The sequence below is a fragment of the Hyperoodon ampullatus genome (genome assembly GCF_949752795.1).
Source record: "Hyperoodon ampullatus genome assembly, chromosome: 9".
Taxonomy (NCBI): domain Eukaryota; kingdom Metazoa; phylum Chordata; class Mammalia; order Artiodactyla; family Ziphiidae; genus Hyperoodon; species Hyperoodon ampullatus.
The window spans coordinates 35426215-35451787 of NC_136922.1; the positions used below are offsets into that span (position 1 = coordinate 35426215).

General features: G+C 37.9%; 1 protein-coding gene across 1 annotated transcript in view; it reads right to left on the minus strand.

The window, feature by feature from the left end:
- Positions 1 to 1160: 1160 nt before the first annotated feature.
- The window catches only part of ABCB5 (ATP binding cassette subfamily B member 5), a gene marked incomplete at both ends in the record, with an annotated part of 99041 nt that continues 74628 nt past the window's right edge, over positions 1161 to 25573 (minus strand). The window contains 8 exon segments of the mRNA XM_079711818.1: positions 1161 to 1358; positions 3030 to 3046; positions 3049 to 3175; positions 8843 to 9049; positions 10857 to 10942; positions 10945 to 11050; positions 13789 to 13945; positions 24844 to 24984. Coding sequence (XP_079567944.1) covers positions 1161 to 1358; positions 3030 to 3046; positions 3049 to 3175; positions 8843 to 9049; positions 10857 to 10942; positions 10945 to 11050; positions 13789 to 13945; positions 24844 to 24984 — 1039 coding nt within the window.

Below are 25573 nucleotides of genomic sequence, written 5' to 3' on the forward strand. Positions count from 1 at the left end.
AAAGGGGCCACAGGCTTTCAGTGCCAATGCTTTTAAACAATAATCTGGTTCTCAGTCCCCCAAGCCTATTTTTATTTTGCATTTTCTAAAAAGTGGCATAAGACACAAATGGTTTTACTTTTTTTCACAAGATTTCAGATTACCGGCAGAGGGTACTGTAGAGAGGCTGGTTGTAAGTATCTGTAAATGGAAGAAAATACAGTTAAGAATGGAGATAAATCATTAGATGAAATTACATATTTAAGTAAATGGAAAACATGATTCAGTTTACCAATATTGTTATTTACACAGAATTTTTAAATCATACATATATTACATAAAATAAAGTATATATAAAGTTTAAACAAATTACTTGATTGAATAATAATAGAGAAAGGCATTTAAAAATTTTCACCTGTAATAAAAGTAGCTCTTATTTTAAGTAAATAAGTGTTCATATACAGGTAAGGTTGTGACTTATTCTGCCAAACCGAAAGCTTGGAATAATGGAATCTTCAGAATGGATCATGTAAGGCATTTCACTTACTGAAGTGGAAGATAACTACCTAATTCTGCCAGAAATTTTACACTGTAATTCTCCCTATCCCCCTGACAAAGGAATATAATGGAATTTTGGGAAACAGTGGATATTCACTGAAAGAAGTATTGAGAGATATTATGAGAGAATGTCCTATGGTCTGGAGTGACGGACTACCTCAAAGTACTCTAATTTGCTACAAAATTTGGGAAGTTCCAAATTAAAATCAGTCTCCCTGAAATGCCACAGGCCCAACTACATCTTACTCTCTCTTTGCTAAAATCTTTTCATTTAGTTAACTGGGTAATTTTTCCCTCTGGGAATATATTCCCAATTTTATAGTGGAAGTTGAAAGGAAAATATTCACTTTGCAGCAAATTGTTTTATAAGCAAATGTGCTTTTTATAAAGTGAGGCATACAGGGATTATCTCACTTAAATGAATTTAGTAATTTTTGTTTCCTTTTAAAAATCTGAAGGGAAGATGGTGTGTAAACAGAACATGTCTGTACTTGAATAGCATGATTCTATTGATACATGCAATAAAGGAGATCAAAGCATGCCAAATAATTCCTAATTCCTACTAATTACTAATTATTCTTTGCATTACACAAAGATCAAAATACATGTTAACTCCAACAGCATCACTGCACTGACTGTGCACTTACTAATTTAAAATATATGTCTCGATTTCTCAGGAGCTCTTGATGAGTTCCTTGTTCCTTAATTTTTCCATTGTGCAGAACCACTATCAAATCTGCGCTCTGTATCATGGAGAGTCTGTGAGCCACCACGAGGCACGTCCTCCCCTTACTGGCCTTATCAAGGGCATGCTGAGCCACCTGGAAGAGAGAAGGACCTGTGATTGCAACCTTGGGTTAAATGCTAATAAACTTGCGCAAGTCAAATTAATTAAGGTGATCTAATAACATTCATTGTGTATTTGCTTATCTCCAAGGAAACTACCCTACTTTGTGAAATACCCTACTCAATAGAAATCTAGAAAAAGTAATTATAGACACATTAAGTAAGACTTTTAATTTGAAGAGCTTTTGTGACAATGAATAAAAGTTAGGTGGTTATTTGTGTGTAAGTAAGTGGTTCCAAAGTCAAAGCCAGAAAGTAGTATTTCCATACCCAAGTGGAACTGTCTAATTTACTTACTTTATTTCTTCTCACAGTTTTATTTTTTTATTTGTTTGTGTTGGTTTTTTTTTTTTCTTTTTTTTTCATATTTAGTTGTAAAACTGTCCTGGCTAAAACAGCATCTCAGCTACAATGAGGTTATAATGCTATATAAGAGAAATGAGGGAATTCCCTGGCGGTCCAGTGGTTAGGACTCTGTGCTTCCACTGCAGGGGGCATGGGTTCAGTCCCTGGTTGGGGAGCTAAGATCCTGCATGCCATGAAGCACGGCCAAAACAACAACAACAACAACAACAACAACAACAAAATGAAAGTGGAGGGTGAAAACCAATATTTGCTGAGTATATAAAATATTCCAATGATGGATATTTCATTTAAATCCTTTCAGTAACTCTGTGAGGATTATTTTCATTTCCCTGATGAGTAAACCAAGATTTGAAAAGTCCAGGTCCCTTGACCTAGGTCACACTGCTAGTAACTGATGAATCCAGGATTACAGCCCAAATATGTCTGGTTCCAAAAGTCCCATTTTTTTCTTTCATAACACACTGTCTCCTTAGAAATCAAGAATGATAATCATCTACAAATAGCAATTGTGTTGTGATTAATCACATGGGATCTTAGGTCAGACACCGTCTATTAAAATTTAGGGAAGTTTCTTAACTTTTCTAAGCCTTAGTGTGCTGATCTGTAAAATGAGCATAAAATAAGCTAATTCATCAAGTTGTTGTGAGGATTGAGATAGTAGTATATAATAAGCACTTGATAAATATGAAAGATTATAATTCATTCAACCAACATTCATTTAACAAATAAGAACATGCTATATGCAAGAACTATTAGGGGACAAGGACATAGTAAAATTAAACATCTGAAGGACCTTGCAGTGTAGGTTTATTGTTACATGTCTGTTTGCCCCCTTGTTTCCTTCTCAAACAGAGCTAATAGTCTATAGAAGGTAGAGTAGCAGGCTCAAACATTGCAGTGTAGATCACTCTTTTATATATGTAGATTGCCTTATTATTTTGTTTGGTGTCATTAAAATAATAATAAAACAGGAAAGTAATTTTCATTGGGCTTTTTCCTTGAGTGGAGAAACATTTCAAGAATTGGGTCCCTTTTGATAATGAGACCAATTCAAATGAGAAAACCTTTCTAAAACATGAGATGCCCTGTGTCCCAACTCTCTCCCACCTCCCCACCAGCCTCTAACCTTTTTATAAAGGCCAAAACCTTAATTACAACTGGTGACCCTATGACTACAATTCTCTCCAGGCCTTTCTTCCCCAAACTGACCTTGATTTCTTCCACAATACTCCACTTTCATATTTCATATTACATTTTGAGATGAAAGAAGAGGATGTTACCTTTTCACTCTCATTATAAGGGCTGAAGTGGCCTCATCCAACAATAAAATTTTTGGTTTTCGGAGAAGAGCCCTTGCAATAGCTAGTCTTTGTTTCTGGCTGCCAGAAAGCTGTGTTCCTTTCAGTCCAACTTGTGTGTTGTATTTCTTTTTTTTTTTTTTTTGCAGTACACGGGCCTCTCACTGTTGTGGCCTCTCCCGCCGCGGAGCACAGACTCTGGACGCGCAGGCTCAGCGGCCATGGCTCACGGGCCCAGCCGCTCCACGGCATGTGGGATCCTCCCGGACCGGGGCACGAACCCGCGCCCCCTGCATCGGCAGGCGGACTCTCAACCACTGTGCCACCAGGGAAGCCCCTGTGGGTTGTATTTCTATTACAGGAACATGCAATTAAGAAAGCAAGGCTTGGTTATTTAAATTAACATGGCAACTGTGGGCGAGAGCCATCTAAATATTTCAAATTTTGCTACTCTCTAAAATTTGTGTCCCAACAAGTACTACAATCTATTCTTGGGCCTTGTTGCTAATAAATGCTAAACCAGCAGTAAACACTACCATCTCATTTACATATCTAATCTGATCACAAACAGTAGACCTTTGCCATTGTGCTTCTACAAAGGAATTGTTCAAATTAAAGCATAAGAAAAAAAATTATTACGGAAAAAAACTTCCCAGTAAGGACAAATCTTTCCCCATTAAGTTAAATTGTCTTCTGTTTTCAGATCAAAATGATTTAAAGTATCATTTTAAAGGAAATCACTGGGTTCCTTAACTTTGACTTTCACCAACCCTCTATGGGCACATCTCTCCAGACGCCATAATGCCCTTCTCAGAGGTGCAGGTATCATCCTAGCAGTAAGTTAGGCTGACATCTTGAGACAGTCCATTCACCTTTTCAGGCCATGATAGTGACATTTAGCACTTCACAATATTTCTACACTCTCCTACATACTAATGACCCCTTTTTCAGTATACCCTCCATGGAAGGGTAAAGGAAGTTTTTCACTTATCCTGAAGCCATCCTAAATCACAATGGATCAGCAAGCAGGCTCCCACTTGCTTTCTAGATTGTCCGGTTAACTCTGCTTCCCTCCAAGGTTTCACACTGCTTTCTAGTAGCCTTTGCCAGCTGTCTGAGAAATCCATGCCACTGGTACCCAGACAAGGATGTGTGGATGGATGAGCTCCACTGGGAAAGTGAGTCCAAGGGTACAGCCTTCTAAAGGTGGATCCTGTAGCAGCATTATAGAGAAGATGCAGCACATGACTGATGTGCTATTTATCTTAGTGCCCTGGAGAAGCCTGATTCAATTGCTTTCCCTCCATACCTGGCTGCCTTCAGGAGGTGCCTTTCCAGCAGAGTGGGTTTCGAGAGAGCCTATGATATAACTTTATAACAAATGTGTCTGCTTCATGTCAAAGTTCATTTTTCAACTTAAAATGCTCAGTTGCTTACTTTATATCAAACAATGGGTATCTGAATTACTAACGCCCAGTAAAAGCATCTTTTCTGAAGTGAATGCTCTATGAAGAAAACAGACTTTAGCTAGCTCCTCGTGATTTTATCTGGGACTGCTAGCATGCTGGGTCTCTTCCTCCTAAAATGCATTTTATTAAAATTGGAGTCATAGGGCTACAGATAATCAGGTAAAACTGTAGTTCATTTCCACACACTGCAAAGTTCCCATCTAATTAGAGAATTCAATCTTAAGCCAAAAATTGAGAGAGGATTGGGTGGGAATGATAATGGGCTTGTAGCTCTTTCTGCCAGTCCAGCTTAAATTGTATGTGGATTCCTCTATTATAGCTGAAGAAGATACAATACTAGCTTAGAAATCACTTTGCATCTCTTGGCCTTCTCTGGCTTGCAGGGAGATGTAAGTCTCAAGACTGAACTGGTTGAAAATACAATTCAGATGTTTTTGCCCATCATTAAGCAGAACAGATTATAAATGTGACTATACACGTTGTCTCAATAGCAACCCCAAAACATTTTCAGACACTTAAACGGAAGGTTTTTGTTTTTTTGTTTGTTTTTAATGAAGAACTATAGGATTTCATTCTTTCCTGTTTAAACTGAAAATCTAAATTTTCTGGCAAACACTGGGATAGTGAGTGCCCTGAAATCACCTGTTTTATGAGACACTCAAGGGGCAATGGCTGTTCAGTGTGAACCTGGGTCTAAATACCAGTTGGATCCTGGAGGGAACATCAGAAAGAGTCTAATCCTAAACTAACTGCATTCTGGAGATTTCCTGCAGGCCCTGGAAAGAAGTTTCAGAGTGGTTCCAGCGGGAGACGTCATGTGGTTTGACTGAGAGCTGCCACCATGTGAAATTGTGGCCACTAGGGGACATCTACACCTGTTGTGTTTCTCCGAGGATCCTCAAGACCAAGTCAGTGTTATGTCAACTCGTCTTCCAGGCTGATATTTCCAAATGCCTGCAGTTTATCTCCATGGCACATACCATAGATGTGTTACCCTTAGCGTGCTCTGAGTTGACGCTCTGCTATTCACCCTCCTGCCTTGATCTGCCAGATAGGTCCATAATCCTTTATCTGAAACCCACAGGGCTATATTTGTTTAAGAATTCTATTTTTTTTTTACTTTAGAAGAAAATATACTGTAAATTGTACATACTATATATTATTTATATTTAATATGTGATATATATTATTTAACACCCCCAGAAAGGGCTGGGTAGCAACCAGTAATCAAATATATGAATATTTCTGTAGAAATATTTGACAATTCATTCTAAGTAGAACTAATAAAGATTTCATAAAGCCTCACATCATTTTGGCTACCCAACAAGTTGACATCAAACACATGGTCTTTGTGCGTGGAGGGGAGAGGAGGGCATGGAGTTTAAGAACTTTTGGAAATTGGAACTGGGGGAAAGAAAATGTGGATCTGAATTTCTCTCATCTAGACTGTTGTAATGTATCAGGACTTCCCCCTTTCATGCAGTGTATGCCATTGCCACAGAGACCAAAGAGCCTCTTGAGTGAGCAAACAAAAGGCTGAGCTTCAAATGCAATTATTTTCTTTAAAAATTTGATCATGTCATTTCTCTGCCTAAAAATGTCTAGCGGTTTCCTATTTCCAAACTTAGCCTGATAAATCAGAACCTTCGCATTTAGTCCATGTGCATATTCTGTTTGGCTTCTTCTTCTCAATTCCCCAGTTTATGCTTTATGCTCTGAATTTTAAATTTATTTTCCCCCAAATACCTAAAACCCTTTCACATATATGTGTTTCTTCATGAGCTTATTCTGCCTCCTAAGAATGGTGTTGTCCCCTCTCCGCCTAGTGAACTACTCATTCTTCAAAACCCAGTTCAAAGCAACATCCTCTGTGTGGTTTTCTCTGAGCTCCAGTGACACCATCGAGAACGTGAAGGCCAAGATCGAGGATAAAGAAGGCATCCCCCCTGATCAGCAGAGGCTCATCTTTGCAGGAAAACAGCTGGAAGATGACCGCACTCTTTCTGATTACAGCATCCAGAAAGAGTCGACCTTGCACCTGGTCCTCCGTCTGAGGGGTGGCTGTTAATTATTCAGTCTTGCATTCATAATGCCCAATGATGGCATCACTCTGCACTCTAGCCATTTGCCCCAATTTAAGATTAGAAGTTACCAGTTTTAGTAATCAATGAACCTGTTCAAAATGTTAATAAAGGTTTTGTTGCATGGTTAAAAAAAAAAAAAGAGACTTTGTCATTCCTTCTTCTGTACTCGCACCATATGCTCTGTGTGTTTTTATTCCAGCAAGCTGCCCAATGTATTATGTACTTTCTTTCTCACTTTCTACAGACAACCTTAAGCTAAGTCCTGAATATCCACTTTTATGATATCTTTTACATCCTTTTCCTTGTTTTACTTCAGTTTATAATTATTAATTCAGGCCTTCATAACTTAACCCTGGAAATAGCTCCTAAGTGATCTCCCAAATTCCCTATCTTCTCTTCACTCTAAATGGTCATTTTCATTGCCGTTAGACTAGTAGTTCCACTGTCCTATTCAAGAATGCTATTTTGGCACCAGATTTCTCTATGGTTGTATATATTTTAGGGGTAACAGTGATATGAAGGTAAACTAAATTTAAAAACATTGAGAAACAAGCTATTCTTTCTTTTGGAAATAACATCATCTTGATTCTCAAAGTTTATTGTAAAAAGCACACTGAATCTCTGCAGTATGTAGTTTTGGGTAAATCTGAGAAATAGTACAATGAAAAGAATGAAAGATAATAAGCAATTTAAGGACAAAAGTCAAATGGTACAAATATAAAATGGATAGCATTTTACCATGTATAAATTAAAGAAAAAAAACCTATCAGGCGTATGTGGATAATAATCTGACCCTGAATCAATAACGCAGTGAATGCCTTAGTAAAAAAAGGGAAAGACATAGGGTCACAATATTGATAAAAATATGTTACTCCTTCTATTATAGGTAGTAGTGAAGAACCTTACTGGAGTTAGGGAAATTGCATTAAAGGCCCATTTATAGTTAGAGGCATCAATTAGTGTGGACAGGAGATGGTGAGGGAAGATCTAGTAGTATAAAAGAGAGTATGGTGACCAGTATCCTCCCCCAAAGAACAGGGCACTAGATTAGTTGTTTGATATAATGCTTACTAAACTTTGGCATTTCCTTTTAAAGTGAGCTAGAAAATCACATTATAAAAATTGTTTCCAATCAAAAGTAGGTATCTATATTTTTATTTTATCTATGTGTATATGTAGGTTTAAACAGATATTGCAAGAGTTTTAAGCTGCAATTACAGTGTCTCTATGCACTACTTCTGGATTTGTATCAATGCTTGCTATGCTAAAGGCTTCTCTACAGTTAGCCAAGAAAATCTAATCTACAGTTAGCCAAGAAAATCTCAGAAAAACTTTTCTGAGATTTTGTGTCAGCCATCACAGCCAATACAGAGAGGTCACAAAAATGGCAGGCATTTACTTAACACTTTAGCGGGAAAAGGAGGCCCTAAAGAAGTCAATAAGCACCAGGGTAATTTTCGACTGTGATGAGTGCCCTGAAGACTATGTGATAGGCTATAAGGGCTGGTGGGGACTCTTTCAAATAAGGTGGCCAAGGAAGGCCTCTGCAAGAGTGACATCTGAAAGATCTTGAAAGTTAAGGAGCTGGCTCTTCAAAGAGCCAGAGGAAGGGAGGCCCCAGCTGAAGAAATAGCAAATGTAAATGTCCTGTGGTAGGGAAAAACTTGGCCAATTGATGAGACAGAAAGAAGCCAGTGTTGCTGGAGCGGAGGGAGCACATGATGAGCAAGGAGCTGGAGAGGCAAGCAGGGATGGATTATCGAAGGCCTTGCCAGCCGCATAAGGAGTTTTGACTTCATTCTTCGTGCAAAGGGATGCCATTAGGAGGTTTTAAGCAGGGAGGGGTATGACTTACTTTATGTATTTAAAAGATCCTTCCAGTTGCTGTGAGGAAGAATTATAAAGGGGCAAGACTGGAAGCAGGAAAATAGATTAAGAGGCTACTAAGGTTGTCCAGAGGGGGATGATGTGGTGTAGACATGGCAGAGTACAAATGAATAGAAGGTGTAGAATCAAAATATGAAAATTAATTCAGTGAATATTAATACAGTTTGGTCTTGGAAAAAATAGTCACACAAAAATCTCAAATTTTGCTTTTTGTATCTAACTTTACATTAGATGCTAGCTAGCAACAACTAAATTGTATAATCCATGGAGCACATAAAAATAACCACTTAGGCCCAATAAAATACTTGGGCTTACTTGACAGCTTTGTAGTTCAAGATTTCAGATATTTTCTTACCTCAGGGAGACTCTCAATAAAAGAGTGGATATTCGCTGCATTTGCTACTTCTTTTATCTCATTCAATGGTACGACACAGCTGTTATCACCATAGGCAATGTTCTCAGCAATGCTACAGTTGAATAGCACAGGCTCTTGAGAAACGATTGCTATTTGGGAACGGAGCCACTGTACGTTCAATTCCTTCGCATCCACACCATCAAAGAGCTGCCAAAAGCAGAATGGAAAATGGTATGTGAAGATCCAACAACTGTATCATGTTACGGTTCACTGTATTCAAACATATACAAATCATAACAAGAAGGTTAGGAATTCAAGCTGTTTCATAGTATAATGTTACCCAAGGAAGGTTCATAAATCATATGTTGTATAGAAGCAGACAGCATGTAACTGACTAAAGTACCGACTCCTAAACTTACTTGACATTTCTAGGAATGGCTATATATTCTAGAGACCTGCTCAGAGTCTAGAATAACGTCTGGTGCTCTGTACTGAAGTCAGATGAAAAAATACCAACCTCCACTGCAACAGGACCCCACTTTATTAAAGCCCGGTGAGAGAGTAGGTGCAGACTGATACAGTAGTCCACATGCAGAAATAAGTCATTTTGTACAAAGCCATGTTTATTCACATGGACGTATAACAAAATTCAAGTGGCATTTGATGAGCATACCTATTATGTGATGGGGACTCTTCAGACACTGGGGAAACAGTAATAAACAAGACAAAGCTCTTACCCTCCTGTAGCTTATATTCTGGTGGAGAGAGGCAGGCAATAAGCACACAAACAACTCAATAACATCAGAAAAAGAAAGTGTCATGAAGACAAGATAATGGGATAGAGGGTGACTAAGGGTGTGGTGAGGATTTGGGAAGGGGGTGACTGGATGCATTATATTCTATCTAAGGAAGTAGCATTTAGACTGAGACATGAATGATGAGAAGACATTGGCAAAGAAGTTAGAGTAAGAACATTCGAAGCAGGGGAATAGCAAGAACAAAGGTCCACAGTGTGTTTAAAGGACATAAAGAAGCCAGTGAGACTGACACACAGTGCACAACGAGGTAGGAGGGATAGGAGAGGAGTTTGGAGAGAGAGGCAGGGGCCAGATCATGAACGAACTTGATTTGATGGTATGGACTCTGGTTTATTGTAACTGTGGTGGGAACTCATTGGAAAGTTTAAAGGAGGGAGTGTGCTATGCTATGTGCAAATAGGTGAATGTCACCTGATTTTCATACTCATTGTTTTCTCTTGTAACAAGGCAGCCATTTTGGACTGTTCCATTTTGCAAAGGGTCTTTGAGACTCTGTGATGGGGAAAAGACTGTAAATTGCAGCAGAAGGATGACTAACATGACAGTTTTTGACTTTTATGGGCTTATGGTTTTTTGTGGGGGTAGGAGAAGGCAGAACAGGAAATTGTCTTTGTGTGTGTGTAATTTGGTGGTGGTTGTGGGGAGAGAATAATTGAAAATCTGAATACAAGTTAAAGTAAGAAAAGTGCCAGGCGAGAAAAACAGTCCTTGGAGTTCAAAGGAGGGAGAGGTTGCATTTTTTTGAAATCAGGATGCAGAACTTAACGGAGCTGATTCAAAGAAGCTCTAATCATGTCTAAGGTTTTGAGAGTTGGGAGGTGGAGATGGCCAGAGTGAATAGCAGGAAGCCTGAACCAGGGAGGCAGAACAGAGTGACAAAAGAGCCCAGATGTTGATATTACACCCATCTTCCAACACCTGTATTCTAAGAGAATTCCATGGCTTATAAGATCAAATTTTCTGCTCTATAATGGTTGAAGAATCTTTGGAGCTTTGATCTTAGCCTCAAAGTCCTATCCATCATTTCTGTTATTGGTTTGCTTATCCTCTTAGTTAAGGCATAGAGATTTTTTTTTAAACTACTGCACTGTTTGCCCCCCCCCCCCCTCAAATCAGCGAGGATGCTTAAGCCCAAGGGAATGTTTAAGAATAGCCCCACTAACCCCCAGATAAGTTGTATTTGAATTCAGTCTTACCACTTGTTCTTTCACTGGGTCATAAAATCTCTGCAGAAGTTGGACAGAAGTGCTTTTCCCACAGCCGCTGCTCCCAACAAATGCTACTTCCCTTTCTCAATGCTGAGGGATAAACTGTGAAGGATTAGAACATCTGGGCAGCATGGACAGAAGAAAGAGACTTCTCGGAACTCTATATTCCCTTCACATATGTCCTGTGAAAGGAAGTTGGCAGTGTTTAGAGGATGACTTAGAAAGGCTGTAACAAATTATAGCACATTGGCTGAGTGCTTTCTGAAAATTGTGCATGTTTCCACAGCCATTTTAATTTTATTATTTTTAAAATTTATTTATTTATTTATTTATTTTTGGCTGCATTGGGTCTTTGTTGCTGCGCACGGGCTTTCTCTAGTTGCGGCGAGGGGGGGGTTGATCTTCGTTGCGGTGTCTTCTCTTGTTGCGGGCCCTAGAGTGAGCGGGCTTCAGTAGTTGTGGCACATGGACTCAGTAGTTGTGGCTCGCGGGGGTCTAGAGCACAGGCTCAGTAGTTGCTGCGCACGGGCTTAGCTGCTCTGCGGCATCTGGGATCTTCCCGGACCAGGGCTCGAACCCATGTCTCCTTCATTGGCAGGCGGATTCTTAACCACTGCGCCACCAGGGAAGTCCAACCATTTTAATTTTAAACATCGTATTCCTCTCTATAGAGTTGCTGACTGCACATTTGTTTCTGTCACTTCTGTTGAGATTTTTATATCTGTAGTTCTTGTCTTCACTACGGGACTTCACCAAGTTCCTAAAATCACTAGTTTCCTTTGGCTTCAGTACCCAGTCACAGTGTGATCTGTAAATTACCGTTTGACCTGCTGCTCTAAATAAATACATTTTTAAAAAATTAGTTTGTGCTTTATAGACATTTATTGCTTAATTCATCATAGCTGGGGTCCTCATCAACTGTACATATAAATGTTATTTTTGTAGGTTGGACCATGTTTTACAGTTAATATACATTATATTTTGAATTCAGATTTATCATTGTTAATTGATCATTTTTTGGCAGTGACACTTGCCTAAAAGTTTATCTTTCTCTCTATGCTTCATTCTCTTTAGTGGTTGGTAATTTGTAAACCAATACTTATGTACACCAGGGATGTTTATAAAAGACTTTCCAGAATGATCACTAAATGATGATTAACTTTCTATTTATATATTTGGTTCATAAGATTTTAGGTTCTTTTGAACTTCATGTTTGCCCTCAATCAACTGCATTTTAAGTAGTCAGGTTTAATAGTCATGCTCAGTATATTCCAAGCCCAGTATATAGGTAGGAGGCGGGGGTAGGTGGAGGGGAGGAGTACCAAAAACTGTTTGACAATGAAATTATTCTGTTCTCAAAGGAAAGAAATGTTAACATGTGGTTAAGGGTCTAGAATTAGAAAAAATATATCCTGGAAGGATATATGCCAAAATATTAAGTTTAGTAGTAGCTTATTTTTAGCTTATTCAATGCTTTCTGTTTTGCCCACTACAACACATGAATATTATTTGTGAAAAAAAAGTTTTTAAAAAAACCTCAGGATACTGCAGAATAATGAGAGTGCAATTATTTCTGTGTATGCTCTGGTGCCTTTTGGAAAGGCATAGAGAGATGTTCTAGATTTCTAGACTTAATACGTTTAAAAATTTATTCCTACTATTTTAAACATTTTGTTATGGAATATTTCAAACATCTATAAAAGTAGAGAGAATAATATGTAATGGACTGCTATATACCTATCTCCCAGCTTCAATAATTATCAATATTTGCCAATTTTGTTTTACCAAACTTTAACTTTTTTAAAGCATAGGGACTGATATTTAGAAGTATTCATATATTAAATAAAGTAAAGATTAAATAACAATTTTGTAGTCTTTATAAGGAACATTTCCACATTCTATGTCTTGTATACAGTTCTATGAGGACATTTATCAATGAGATGCTCAATCCCTCTATTTAATGTTTAGAAAGAAATGAGTAGTAATATTATTAAATATCTAAATCCTAAGATTAAAAATGTTTCCAACATAGTTTACTTTCCAAAAGACAAGTATAAAATCTTACTTTGACAATAATGTATCTTAGAGTACTCTATTTTGAGAATTTCATGATCTTTTTGTTTCTAACAACCAGCATTCCTTTTAATAATTATGAAGTTCGAGTGATAATGTACTATTTTAAGCTATCATACGTATAAATCTACTGTTAAAATTCTAGAGGGAAATACTTTTAAATGAAAATTTTCTTTTAAGTATATACCTAATAGCTATTCTTTTAAATTTAAAATGTCTAGAAAAATTGAATATATGTTTAATGTATAAGACTACTATTGAGAGGTTTATTTTGAAATTATACAATCTTCCTATTACTTCTCTTTTAATATTCACAGTCTTTTAGAGTTTGTGACTAAATATGTGCATGTGTTTTAATATTTAATAATTTAATAAATATAGTTCCCTTTTTCTCTCTTTTGTTTGCAGATATATTTCCCACAAAAAATGGCATCTGAAATAGCAGGGCACTATTTACTTTGCATATGTTATCAGAGGAAAAAAATGAATAAATCCTAATGCAAATCTTTATCCCAGACTAAGATTTTTGCAGTCTAAGTAAAATCAAATATATAAATCAATCATTTGTTCCAGAATATTCTCATGGCATCAGGCAAATAAGTAAACTAGAAGTACACATTTTAAAATATAAAGTCTGTACATTTTAGTAACAGAGGTGAAAATTTGATTAAGACAAGACCCCCTCTCTCCCTTTGTAGCCGTAACAATTATTTATACCAGCTTTTAATTCTTTATAGCACTCTCTTTTGCAGTTATCAGATAATGCCTTCATTTAAGTCTCTATTTAGAGAGCATGCATATAGACAATTAATAATAAGTGGACATTTAAAATCAGAGTTGTGCTTACGGGTTTTTTCCATTCTTGACTATAGCTGTCTACAGTTGGTTTCTTTTCCAACAAAGCAAACAGATGTGCAGCCCCAGATTTGGCTCTCCAATATTCAGGTGCCAAAACAAGTGTTTCTCCAATGGCCATAGCTCCATATGCAATTGCAGTAAAAACTCTATCAAAATATAAAGCATGTGAATCTCAGTTAAGTCTGTTTTCAAACAAGAGCTGTAAAAGTGAAGGAAAAATCAGGCACTGGAATATAATCTTTTGGCCCAGACAATACCATCAATGCTGAAGGCCCAACAATGATATCTCTTTTGTAATTTTCTACCACATAGTGATTATCCCTTGTCTTGTAGGCCAAAATAATCTTTGGAGCTCAGGTAATCTTAAAAATTTCTTTTCCAATTAGAAAGATAGCTCAAAGGCTCTAACTAATGAATATAAAACTTCTTAGCCTCCTTGATATAAGGCTCATTTGCTTGGAGATTTAACAGAGAATTCAACTAACAATAGGAAGAATGTGTCACCAGTAGTGAGATCTGAATTTACACAGTAGATATGAATGTTTTTTTTTCTTTTTTTGCATATAATGTAGTTAGAACAGATAACTGATGTCAGATGATCGGTTATCTGTCTGAAGTGCTACATGATTTAAAGAGAGCAAAGCATGGAGATTGTACTTTGTTAAGGTCCTCAAAACAATATCTGACTAAAATATACCTTAGCCAGGCTGGAAGAAGAGCTTTGATCTTTGGTCTGCTATAGAATATGATCTCAGTCTTAAAGTATGTTAATTATAAAATGGTAAGTATGCAGATGATATTTGGAAGCCCACAGATTGTTCACAGAAATGTGGCATATCATGTGGCCATGGTTAAATATTTTCCTCTCATTTTCTTTTTCATTTTAGCCATGAAAACATATTACTAGAATGAAAAATAATGCATCTCAGTGGCAGAGCTAAAGGTGTAATTCCGTTTCACTGGCAATATTTAAACATTAGGCAGTAAAAAGACATCACAGAACCCAGTTGTTTGTTTGCTGTGCTGGATCACAGCAAGGTAAACACACTGGTCTCCTTGTGAATTTCTTCAGAGATGGGACCTACTAAGGGGTGAATTTTGATGCAATCTCTTCAGTGACACAGACCTCAGATCTTGAATCTTGTTGTCTTTACAAAGGTCAAACACAGTAATAAAATATACAAACAACCAGTTCACTGGGATGTGAGATGCTAAAATGTTGTAGCCACTAGTTCTGTGATGTCAAGGCATTTTTAGTACTAATATTTACTAAAATTATTTAGAGCTCAAAATGCCATTCAAAATACTTAATACTCAGCTATAAATATCAGAAGTGGTTATTGAATTTAGGTTACACATCAGAGGGTTGTTTTTGTTTTGTTTTTTTTAATGCAAGGGAAAAAAACCAGGCTGAATCAGACTCCAGCCTCAGTCTGATCCAAGAGTCAGCAGGTAAGATGGGAAGAGAATTGGATTATGAGTCAGGAGACCTGGATTCTAGTCCCACAGGGATGGAGGCTTCTCAGAACAACTAAGAAAATACCACTTTCCTCTGATATGAGATGTGCCAAAATATCTACCTGTCCTAAAAGTTGCATCATCAAAAGTCAGTTTAATCATTTGGCATAAATGTACAAAGGTTAACGTCTTTGTTAGGTCTCCCATAAAATGCAATTTACTGAGAAGGGTAGAAGGGAGAACTTGTTTCTGTGAGAGGTAAATGATCCAAAGGATGCACAATAGAGCAAGAAGAAAAGTTTTAGTAGAGAAGGGAGAGTACCAGCTAAAAGCCCTGATGCTGTCTTTATTGTGTATATGTTGAGGGGAGGCTAAGTGGGATGGGGGTTGACGTTGATGAGGATTACATTGAGGAACCTAACTTTGCGGTGATGGGACTATCTGGGGGTTGAGTCAGGGACATTAATCTCCTTTATACTTTTTCCCCAGGTGGGTTCTGTAAAAAGAGGCCAAAGCTGGTCTGCTATAGCATCTGTCCTAACCTAGTCTGGCCCAATTAGCTAGAGTGAACTAAGTTGCATTTCACTTCCACTTAGAAAGTATTTACTGCACAATAACCAGTGCTCTAACTTCATTAGAGAGTTAAACCAGATCCTTCAATTTGGTCCAACCTCCTGGAGGCAGCTGAACCGAAAGCTTACTCCAGAGAAATGTTCAGGCCAACTTCCCATGCCAATGTTGGTCTTGGGAGTTTCACCCATGTGGGATATACAAAGAGGAATGATTTGCTATAATGATGAATGTTTTAAAGTCACTAATAACACATCTGTCAAAGTATTAATCTATCATAAATGCTTATATAGCCCCTTCATGCCCAAATAAGATTACAAGAAACATTCCACCATTCAGAAATGATTTTCATGTTGAAATAATTCTTGAACCATAAATATGTAAAGCAGGAATTCAAAAACCTAAAATTTAACTTCTATAACTTTCTTAGTTTAAATTGTCCATGGAAGAAGAAATCTTATCTACAGTTTATCCTTATATGGATTTACACTGAGTTTATACTGCTTTACTGAATTTATAGCAAAAACCTCCAGGTTGGCTGGGGTTGAGGAAAGAGAATATTGAGCAGGAAGAGGTCTGGAGAGGGTTTTCACATGCTAGGCTTCTTCTTTCCTAGTTTTATGGATTCTTCATGGGTTCATGGGGCTGTTGTCACTGCACCGTTGCTACAATGATTCTTCCACGCATTTTCAAGCAGTGGGGAAATCCCCTTGCCCATCATTGCTGCTGAAATAGAATTAGATTTTTTTAAATAAATTTATTTATTTTATTTATTTATTTTTGGCTGCATTGGGTCTTCACTGCTGCGCGTGGGCTTTCTCTAGTTGCAGGGAGCAGGGGTTACTCTTCATTGTGGTACGCGGTCTTCTCATTGCTGTGGCTTCTCTTGTTGCGGAGCACGGGCTCTAGGTGTGCAGGCTTCAGTAGTCGTGGCTCGCAGGCTCTAGAGCACAGGCTCAGTAGTTGTGGCGCACGGGCTTAGTTGCTCAGTGGCATGTGGGATCTTCCCGGACCAGGGCTCGAACCCGTGTCCCCTGCATTGGCAGGCGGATTCTTAACCACCGCGCCACTAGAGAAGCCCGAATTAGAACTTTTAAAGGATCGTTTGGCTGGGAACAACGTAAAAAAGCATAGAAATGAACAATCCTAATTTTAATACAGTTGATCCAAATAGAAATACCCAGCATAGTTACTGGTTCAGGTCTATTTGTCTCCCCTTAACCCTGCTCCCATATCCAGTTTGTATACCTTTGGTGACTTATTCTAAGAGGAAGTATACTGGGCAGTTCAGAGACTGGACTCTGAAGCCAGATCACTGGGACTACATCCAAACTCCATCATTTATTTGCTAGTTCTGTGACCCTGTGCATGATCTTTGTGCTTCTGCTTCCTTACTGACAATTGGAGATAACAAGACTATCTACATCTTATGGTGTTGTTGTGAGAATTAAATACATTAATAATATAAAGTGTTTAGTATAGTGCTCATTAAGTGTTTAAGTTATTGTTATTCCTCTCATAGAACTGAAAGTTAATTGGACATTTTCTGTTGGAAAGTAAGTTCTCACATTTCTATGGATGTAGATTAGCATAGCAGGTCACACCACAACTTCTGAAGTCCCCACTCAGTAAGTTTCTTCTTTTTGATTGGAAGATAGAGTATCTTTCCTCACAGGGGTGGCCATTACAATTATTCCCATACTCATACTCTTTTCCCCTAACATCCATGTAACAGTACAAACATCCTTTTCTTTTCACCATAAATCCCTTTCTCAACAGAAGGGAGAGAGAAAATATACAACTTATATTTATTTGGTACTTTGGGTTTTATAGAATGTTTTCGTATACATGATACCATTTGATCACCTAGGAGTAAGGCACACACATCACTTTTTAATAAATAAGGAGACTCTTTATCTCAGAGAAATAAGCAATTTGCCCAGAATCACATAGCTATGAAACTGTAGGCCTGGAACTTGAACCTCCTTGTTAACTGTTTTCCCTTACACAATGCTCCTTCTAGTGGAAAGCTGACCTGAACTGTCTCTCCCTGCATGTTGGGGTTTGTTACCACTTGTTTCCCATTTTAGAATCTTCAGAGGACCCTAGATAGCAAATCCTCCTTGATTTGTCTCCTTTAGATCCCTTCAATGGTTGATCCCTCTATCTGGTCTCCTTATCTTTTCCTCCTAACCTCTGGATAATCTCTGGGGAGGAGCCTGGCAGAAGCTGGGTGGCTGCCATGGCAATGAAAACTGAAAGAAGACTTTCCTGTTTTCCTTGTTTTGGCTAACTGAGGTTGTTTTCCTAATTATGTTAACACAGTTCCAAGGCTGCCTGGCCTACCAGAGCAAAGATGATGGTGGAGACCTAGCTTGCTTTCTATCCCTTTTTACTCCAAGCTGTTAACCTACTATTAATATTCACTGAAAACCCACCTATTGTTCTTTTGGCCAATAACCACATTAAATATTCAAAGTTCAATATGATTTCCTGTCAAGAACTGCATTTGGATTTTTGGAGGACTAGGCCACAACACATAAGCTGCTTGGCTCTCTGCTTATCAGGCAGTTTTCAAAGCTATGGCTTTTATAATTACTGTACTGAAGGCTGTCATGCCTTGATTCTTTCTTACCCATCTGCTCTACTTAGCTTCCTGCTAATATGCGTAGCAAAGAAGGAAGAAACAGAGAGAGGAAAGTTCTGACGTGGGAGTATGGAGAATAACAGAAACCTCTGCTGGGCACTAATGGTTTCTGGACTATACTGCAAAAGGCAAGTTAGCTAGAAACTAACCTAAAGGCACTAAAATTCAGACGGGAGAAAATAAACTTATGTTGTATTTCTCAAAGTCTGTACATTTATACTGAAGTAAATCCATAGTGTTGCCAGGGCTAACAGAAGCAGAAGGGGAGATTTTTACTACACGTATGTGTATGAGAACATAAGTAAGAGATTTTCTGAATGCCTATGCATTGGCTGCAAGACAGCAGAGGGAAAATGTTATCACCTTTTAAAAAATGCTCATTTCAGAGAAACTTCTACAATAATAGAGATGGATGGAGACAGTTTCTACCATAAGAAATGTATGTTGCCAATTTTTTTAGAAGAAAAAGCTAAGGTTTTAGCTAAGTAGCCTTGCTGATAAAGTAACATTATGAGCACATCAAGGGATTCTGCTGTTAAAACTCCCTTTGTGCATCTCCTTCTATAAGGCACACTGTCATTTCTGAAAGAGAGACAGCTTATCCATCCTGGTAGCTATAAATCATGAAAATACATTCACATTTTATAGAGTGAATAAAGCATCTTTATTTTATACAATAAACTAAAATATGACTTCCCCAATTTTTATATAATTCTAGAAAATTTTCTGGTAATGGCCAAAAGAAAACCCTGAGGTTTCAAGTAGCTATGGAGAGCAGCCTGGAATTCAGTCCCTATGCTCATATTTCTTAAAGAGTGATCTTCAGATTCTGTGCCTCAGAACAGTCTGGGACGTTTGGTAAAACGTAGTTTCCTGGCCCTACACCAGATCTACAGATCTCTGGGTTAGATCTGTAGGGTGAGCTCCAGGTATCTGCATTTTTAACTAGCTCCTCGATTGATGAGTTGGGAAACCATTGATTTAGAGAATGGCACAAAGTTCTTTTTATGTAAGGAGGGTTCTAGTAGGAGAGAGTTTTCTTTGTAAAATCTTCCATTCAATTAGCTGATTAGATAGAAAGCTGTCTGTGTCCTTAAATTCTGGAAGGCACAGAGTCCTTTAGGCCAGGTGTAGTTTAGTGTGTCTAAAAGGACACTTGTGACATGTTTATGGTAGCTGGGGACCACTTTGGGTCTCTAAGAAAACTGAAGATTTTGCTATTGAAGACAAATCTCATCTGTTCACATTTTGCACAGCCCCATACCCATATTTCCCAGAGCCTCTCTTCTTTGTCCATACTATAAAAGTATGGGTATCCTTACTTTGTTTGTAGTCTGGTTGAATGAAACTCAAATCAAAAGTGATACTCGTGGTCCAAGCTCAGATAGCTCATTGTTTCTTCCTTTCCTCAGGGCACTAGGAAATACCAGTGTGATTACTGTTCATTAATCGTTGCTCTCATGTTAATAGTTCTACATGTGTTCTGACAGCTAAAATTCTTACGTCTCCAGAAATGACCCTTTTCAATGAATTTAATGAAAAAAAAAATCAGGAAGTATGGTAGTCCAGTAGGAATTTTTGTATGGGGGCCTTTTGATTCTTCTATATTTTAGGGTCATAAACTAATACTAAGCAAGTTACTTGTTCCATTTATGGTAAGAATCAGCCCAGCTCTGGATATTTAAATGTTTGGAAAACTACACAATAATTTTTTAAAAAACCAATAATTTTATAGAAAGGTTCTATGAAAGTTTGTCACAGAATTAGTTATAATAATAATAATAATTAATAATAATAAATGTCACCTAAGCAAAGCCCCTAGCATCTTGAGTCATGAACTTGAATCTGTGCTCTGCCACTTGCTGATTAACTGACTTTGGGCAAGTTAGGTAACTTCCTTGAGTGTTAATTTTCCCCATCTGTACAATGGGAATCATAGTATTTCACAGGGTAGTGGAGAAGATTAAGCAGAAAATGTATTACAAATCCTTAATACTAAGTAAGGACTCAATCAAGTTTGTTGTTATAGTGATTATCATATGAAACAGAATGGTTGGCAGCCTTGAGAGGCCCCATTCAAGAAATGTCCTGCCTGATGTCATTTGCAGGCATGATAGTGATTGCATGATTTTGAAGTTGTATCATTCTTTAACTAAGAAAATTCTTTGCTTAGTTTTAATCTAAACAAATCTCAGTATGGAGAAGTAGATTCCCAGCTACAAACATTCTACTTTTCTATAAATGGCTGTCTTTGACTTACACCCAGTCCTTATGCCAAAGCACTTGGATGTAGAAGGGAAGAAAAAGAGAAGAATCTGTAAAAAACAGGAGTGATGTGGAAAAGTTGAATCTGGGAACACATTTCCAGGAATGACTGGACTGCTTAATTATGCACCACTCCAAATCTCCCCCTTTATTTTTGGTTCAGTCATTTATTCAGTGAATATTTATTGTGTGCCTATGATGTTCCAAGCTCTTATTTTTGGCTCTAGGGAAACATCAGTGACCAAAACAGGCTAAGCTCTGCTCTGACTGAGCTTACAGTCTACGCACTCAATAAATCTGGAAACAAAAAAGATAATTTCACATAGTGGTAAGTGCTATACACAAACTAAACCATGGTAATGGGATAGAGAGTGATGAGGAGAAGGGCTAAGAGGACTACTTTGAGCCATCAGCAAAAGTCCCTCTGGGCTTCCCTGGTGGCGCAGTGGTTGAGAGTCCACCTGCCGATGCAGGGGACATGGGTTCGTGCCCCGGTCCGGGAAGATCCCACATGCCGCAGAGCAGCTGGGCCCGTGAGCCATGGCCGCTGAGCCTGCGCGTCCGGAGCCTGTGCTCCGCAACGGGAGAGGCCGCAACAGTGAGAGGCCCGCGTACCACAAAAAAAAAAAAAAAAAAAAAAAAAAAAGTCCCTCTGAGGAGTGGACTTAGGAGCAGAGGCTTGGATGGTGAGAAAGAGGCAGCCCAGTAAAGAACTGAATGATTATTCCAGACAGAGGAAAGAGCAAGTGCAAAAACACTAAGAAGAGAGTTCCAGGGACAGAAATGCAAGCAGGGGTCTGAGGTGCAGATCACAAAAAAAGACAATGGTAGATGAGGTTAGAAAGGAAGGCAGAGGCCCAAATGTGTAGAGCTTTCAGGTCAGAGTAAGGAATTTGGTTTTATTCAAATTTCAATGGGAATTTATTACAGTATTTTAGTAAATTGATGGAATTGGATTTGTGTTTTAAAAGATCAGCCTAGCTACTGTGTGGAGAATGGATTACAGGGAAGCAAGAGAGTGAGTACAGGGACATCAGTGAGCAGGTAGTTGCAGTGGTCCAGTCAAGACAGGCAAAGGGATAAAACAGGAGGTAACATGGGTAGAGATGGTAAGAAGTATTTTGGAGTTACAGCTGTTAAGACTTGGTGCTGTATGTGGTGGGTGGAGGCAAAAGAAGCAATAAGGGTGACTCTTAGATTTTTGGGCCGAGCAACTGCATAGATGGTGGTGCTGTTTATTGAGATGGAGAAGTCTTGGAGAAGAGACACTTTGGGAAGGAAAAACTTCAAATTCTGTTCTGGACACATTAAGATATGATTAGACACCTAAGTGGAGATGTCCAGTAGGTAGTTGGATAAGCATGTGGTATTTAGGAGTGGAAATACACAGAAGGGAGTCATCAGGATGACTTTAAAAAAACACTTTTTAGTTATTTAAAAAAATTTAAATTTTTTATTTTTAATATTTAAAATATTTAATAAATATTTATTTATTTATTTAATAATATTTTAAAAACCATCAGATTGGATGAAATTACCAATTAGAGTGTGTGGATGAAAAGCACTGAGGGCTCTAAAGCCCCCCAACACAAGGAGGCCCAGCAGAAAATCAGGAGCCCGTAAAGAAAATAGAGGAGGAGGGGCCAATAACAAAGGAGAAAAAGCCTAGAGAAGAAAATGTTTCAGGAAGCAGAGTATAAAATGCTGCTAAGAGGTCAAGTTAAATGAGATGGGAAAACCGGACACTGGATGGGTCTATGGGTGGGCAAGATGGAGGTCAGTGGTGACCTTGATAATGAGTCTTTCTAGTGGAATGGTAGGAATCAAGGCTTGACTGGAATGAGTTTAGGAGAGGTTGGAGATGAAAAGGTGTAGATAACAAGAATAGGCTACTCTAGAATTTGTTTTGCTGCAAAGGAGAACAGAGACATTGAAAGTAGGCAGAAGGGGACTTAAGGTCATGGGAGAGATTTCTTTCTTTTTCTTATGACAGGTGATTATAAAGCAAAGAAATAGTAGTGACAGAAACTGATGTGAAGAGATGATTGCAGGAACCTATTGCAGACAAGGACTTTAGTTCTTGCATGGAGATGGCAGGCATGGTGGATCAGTGGTACCCTAGTGAGTTTGGTGATGGGAAAATGAGGTGATTCTGTCTTGATTGCTTTGTTACACTATCTTCAAGTAAATCCATTAGAAAGTAACTGGGATTATAATTGCTTTTATAAATGAAAATTCTTCTGTGAGAATTGATAAAATCATCAGACATCCTACATTAGTATAAATATATTTAATTGGCTTGCTCTCTACTAATACCAAGGAACAGTTATATGAAGGAATGGGAAACTGGGGATTTAAAGATGGCTGCAGAAAGTTTAGAGCAACGTAAGGAAGACATGTTCTGAGTTTCAAACAATTGGCTTGCAAGCAAACTTTTGGAATACAATCAACTTTTAAGCTTGTGATTGCCTGCATTTCATAAGAACCAAAGAAACAACTTGCTAATTTAGTGCAGGCTGGTGAGCTGAATGAAGTAATTTAGGTGATTCTACATTTGGTTTCTTGTTAATTTATCTCTGTAAACTAGTCTGTGTAATCAGAATGAAGTCCAAGGCTAAATGTCATAATTGTGATTTATATGTTCACACAGACAATACTGCACACTGTTTTAGAGGGTAGGAAAACATGGTATAACAGGGAGCCTAAAATTCCTGTTGACATTTTACATACAGATATTCCTTTTTTTTTTTTGCGGTACGCGGGCCTCCCACTGCTGTGGACCCTCCCACCGTGGAGCACAGGCTCCGGACGCGCAGGCCCAGCGGCCACGGCTGAAGGGCCCAGCCGGTCCGCAGCATGTGGCATCCTCCCGGACCAGGGCACGAACCCGCGTCCCCTGCATCGGCAGGCGGACTCTCAACCACTGCGCCACCAGGGAAGCCCCCAGATATTCCATTTTATAAGAAAATCTGCTTCATGAAACCTCTAAATGGCCTCATAGATTCAAAAATATTAGGTTGGTGAACTGTGGATGCTTTCCTTCTGAGTGCCTAGCAAAGAAACTTCCTGGGAACTCAGTTAATGTTTGACAGATAAACAAACAAACAAATAAACACATGAAGAGGAACTGAAAATTATTCCAAGTTATTCTGAAATTATTTGGCTTCAAATGATTTCTGGTCATTTCTTCAAATTGAATATATCCTCAAAGTACAAATATGTGCCACCAATAAGGATATTCAAAAGAATGTGTCTGAGTGTTGAGAGGTAAATCCCAAAGAGGAGTTCCCGACATTTTTTGCCAAATGGCAGTATCCTTGAAGCAGGTGTAATCTCCCAAGTCATTATTTTGAAGAGGCTGATCCTTGCTTTGATGTGTATGTTTTGGTGGGCTTCTTAAAAAAAAAAATAACGTTACTTTTTGGAGTCAAATATTGTATGGATTTCTCTAGCTCTAAACGTTTAGCAGTGACATTTATGATATAGATTAGTAACAATCTGACATTTTAGGGAGACTTAAGAAGCTCAGAATTAATACCCAAGGTAAATTTTTCTAATTTCAGAAGTTGAATTTAGGTGTTTCTATGAAGTAAAGAGATTCATAACTATGTGAACAGAGTTCCAAATAGAAGCACCAACAAATGCTTTGGGAAGAGGCAGCCTCATTGGGATGCCATGATCAATTCTCAATGTGACTTTTCTGAAGAGAAATACTCATTTACATGTGTTTCTCCTGGAGTATTTGCTTAGCAAGGAACTTACCTCACTGATTTACAGTCACACTTGATAAAGCCATCTCCACCTTGGAAGATAATGGATAACAAGAAGGCATATTTTACCCCTACATTCCCACGTCTAGTAAACTGAAGTAGGAAGCAATTCATCTGGGAGTTTAACTCAGAGTACCTGTGTTATATCAGTATTTTACCAGCTTGACTGCACTTATATCAATAGATATTAAATAACAAAAAATTTTTTAATTTCCCCAACATGTCTTTTGCACATATATATGATTTAAATGATAATACACGCTAAACTAGACATTTTTCTGGTTAATTTAAGTACATAACCCATTTACAGGGTTTATATACTTGTACAACTTACATGAACATGCCCTCTGGGGTCATTCGTCCTGCTTGAATTAAATAAGTTCCAAATCGAAAACACGCTGCATAGGCAAAATATACAAAGGCATGGCTGAATGCATAACAGATTCCAATGATCTGTGCTTTCTTCAAGGTATTTCTGAAATGCACAAAATTTACTAGATAATGGGGCATGAGGTATAGTAAGGTCCTTTAAATAAATGTAGAGTAATGAATACAGAAGGTAAGACGTTATCATTTAGGGGGTATACACTTTTTCTAATTATTAAAGAGAAAATGACTTTTTAACTACTGAGAATTATTATAGAGAAAACAATAAATATAATGATTTTCTCTATAGCTATATGCTCTATAGTTCAGTGTAACAAAGCTGCCTCTCTGTATTTTCAAATGAATGGACAAGGTCTGTGAAAGGATAATTACTGAAAGAGTTAAAGATAAAGAGATTTGGTTTAAAAATATTTTCTATCCTAATGTTGTACTAATAGAATAAATAGTGGGAATTAAATGGCGGTACCAACCACAAGCATGAGTGTAAAAGAGTACAGAGCTATCTTTCTGATAAAGTAATACAAAGAGTATCACTAAGTAAATGTGGTAAGGAGGACTAGTTTAAAATTAAAAGAACTGATCATATTTGTTGTCCATATATTCATTTTAAAATGTGAACTCTTTTATTAGAGATTCAATATAAAGGGCTAAGCAATATTATTTTCTTTCTTAAATAT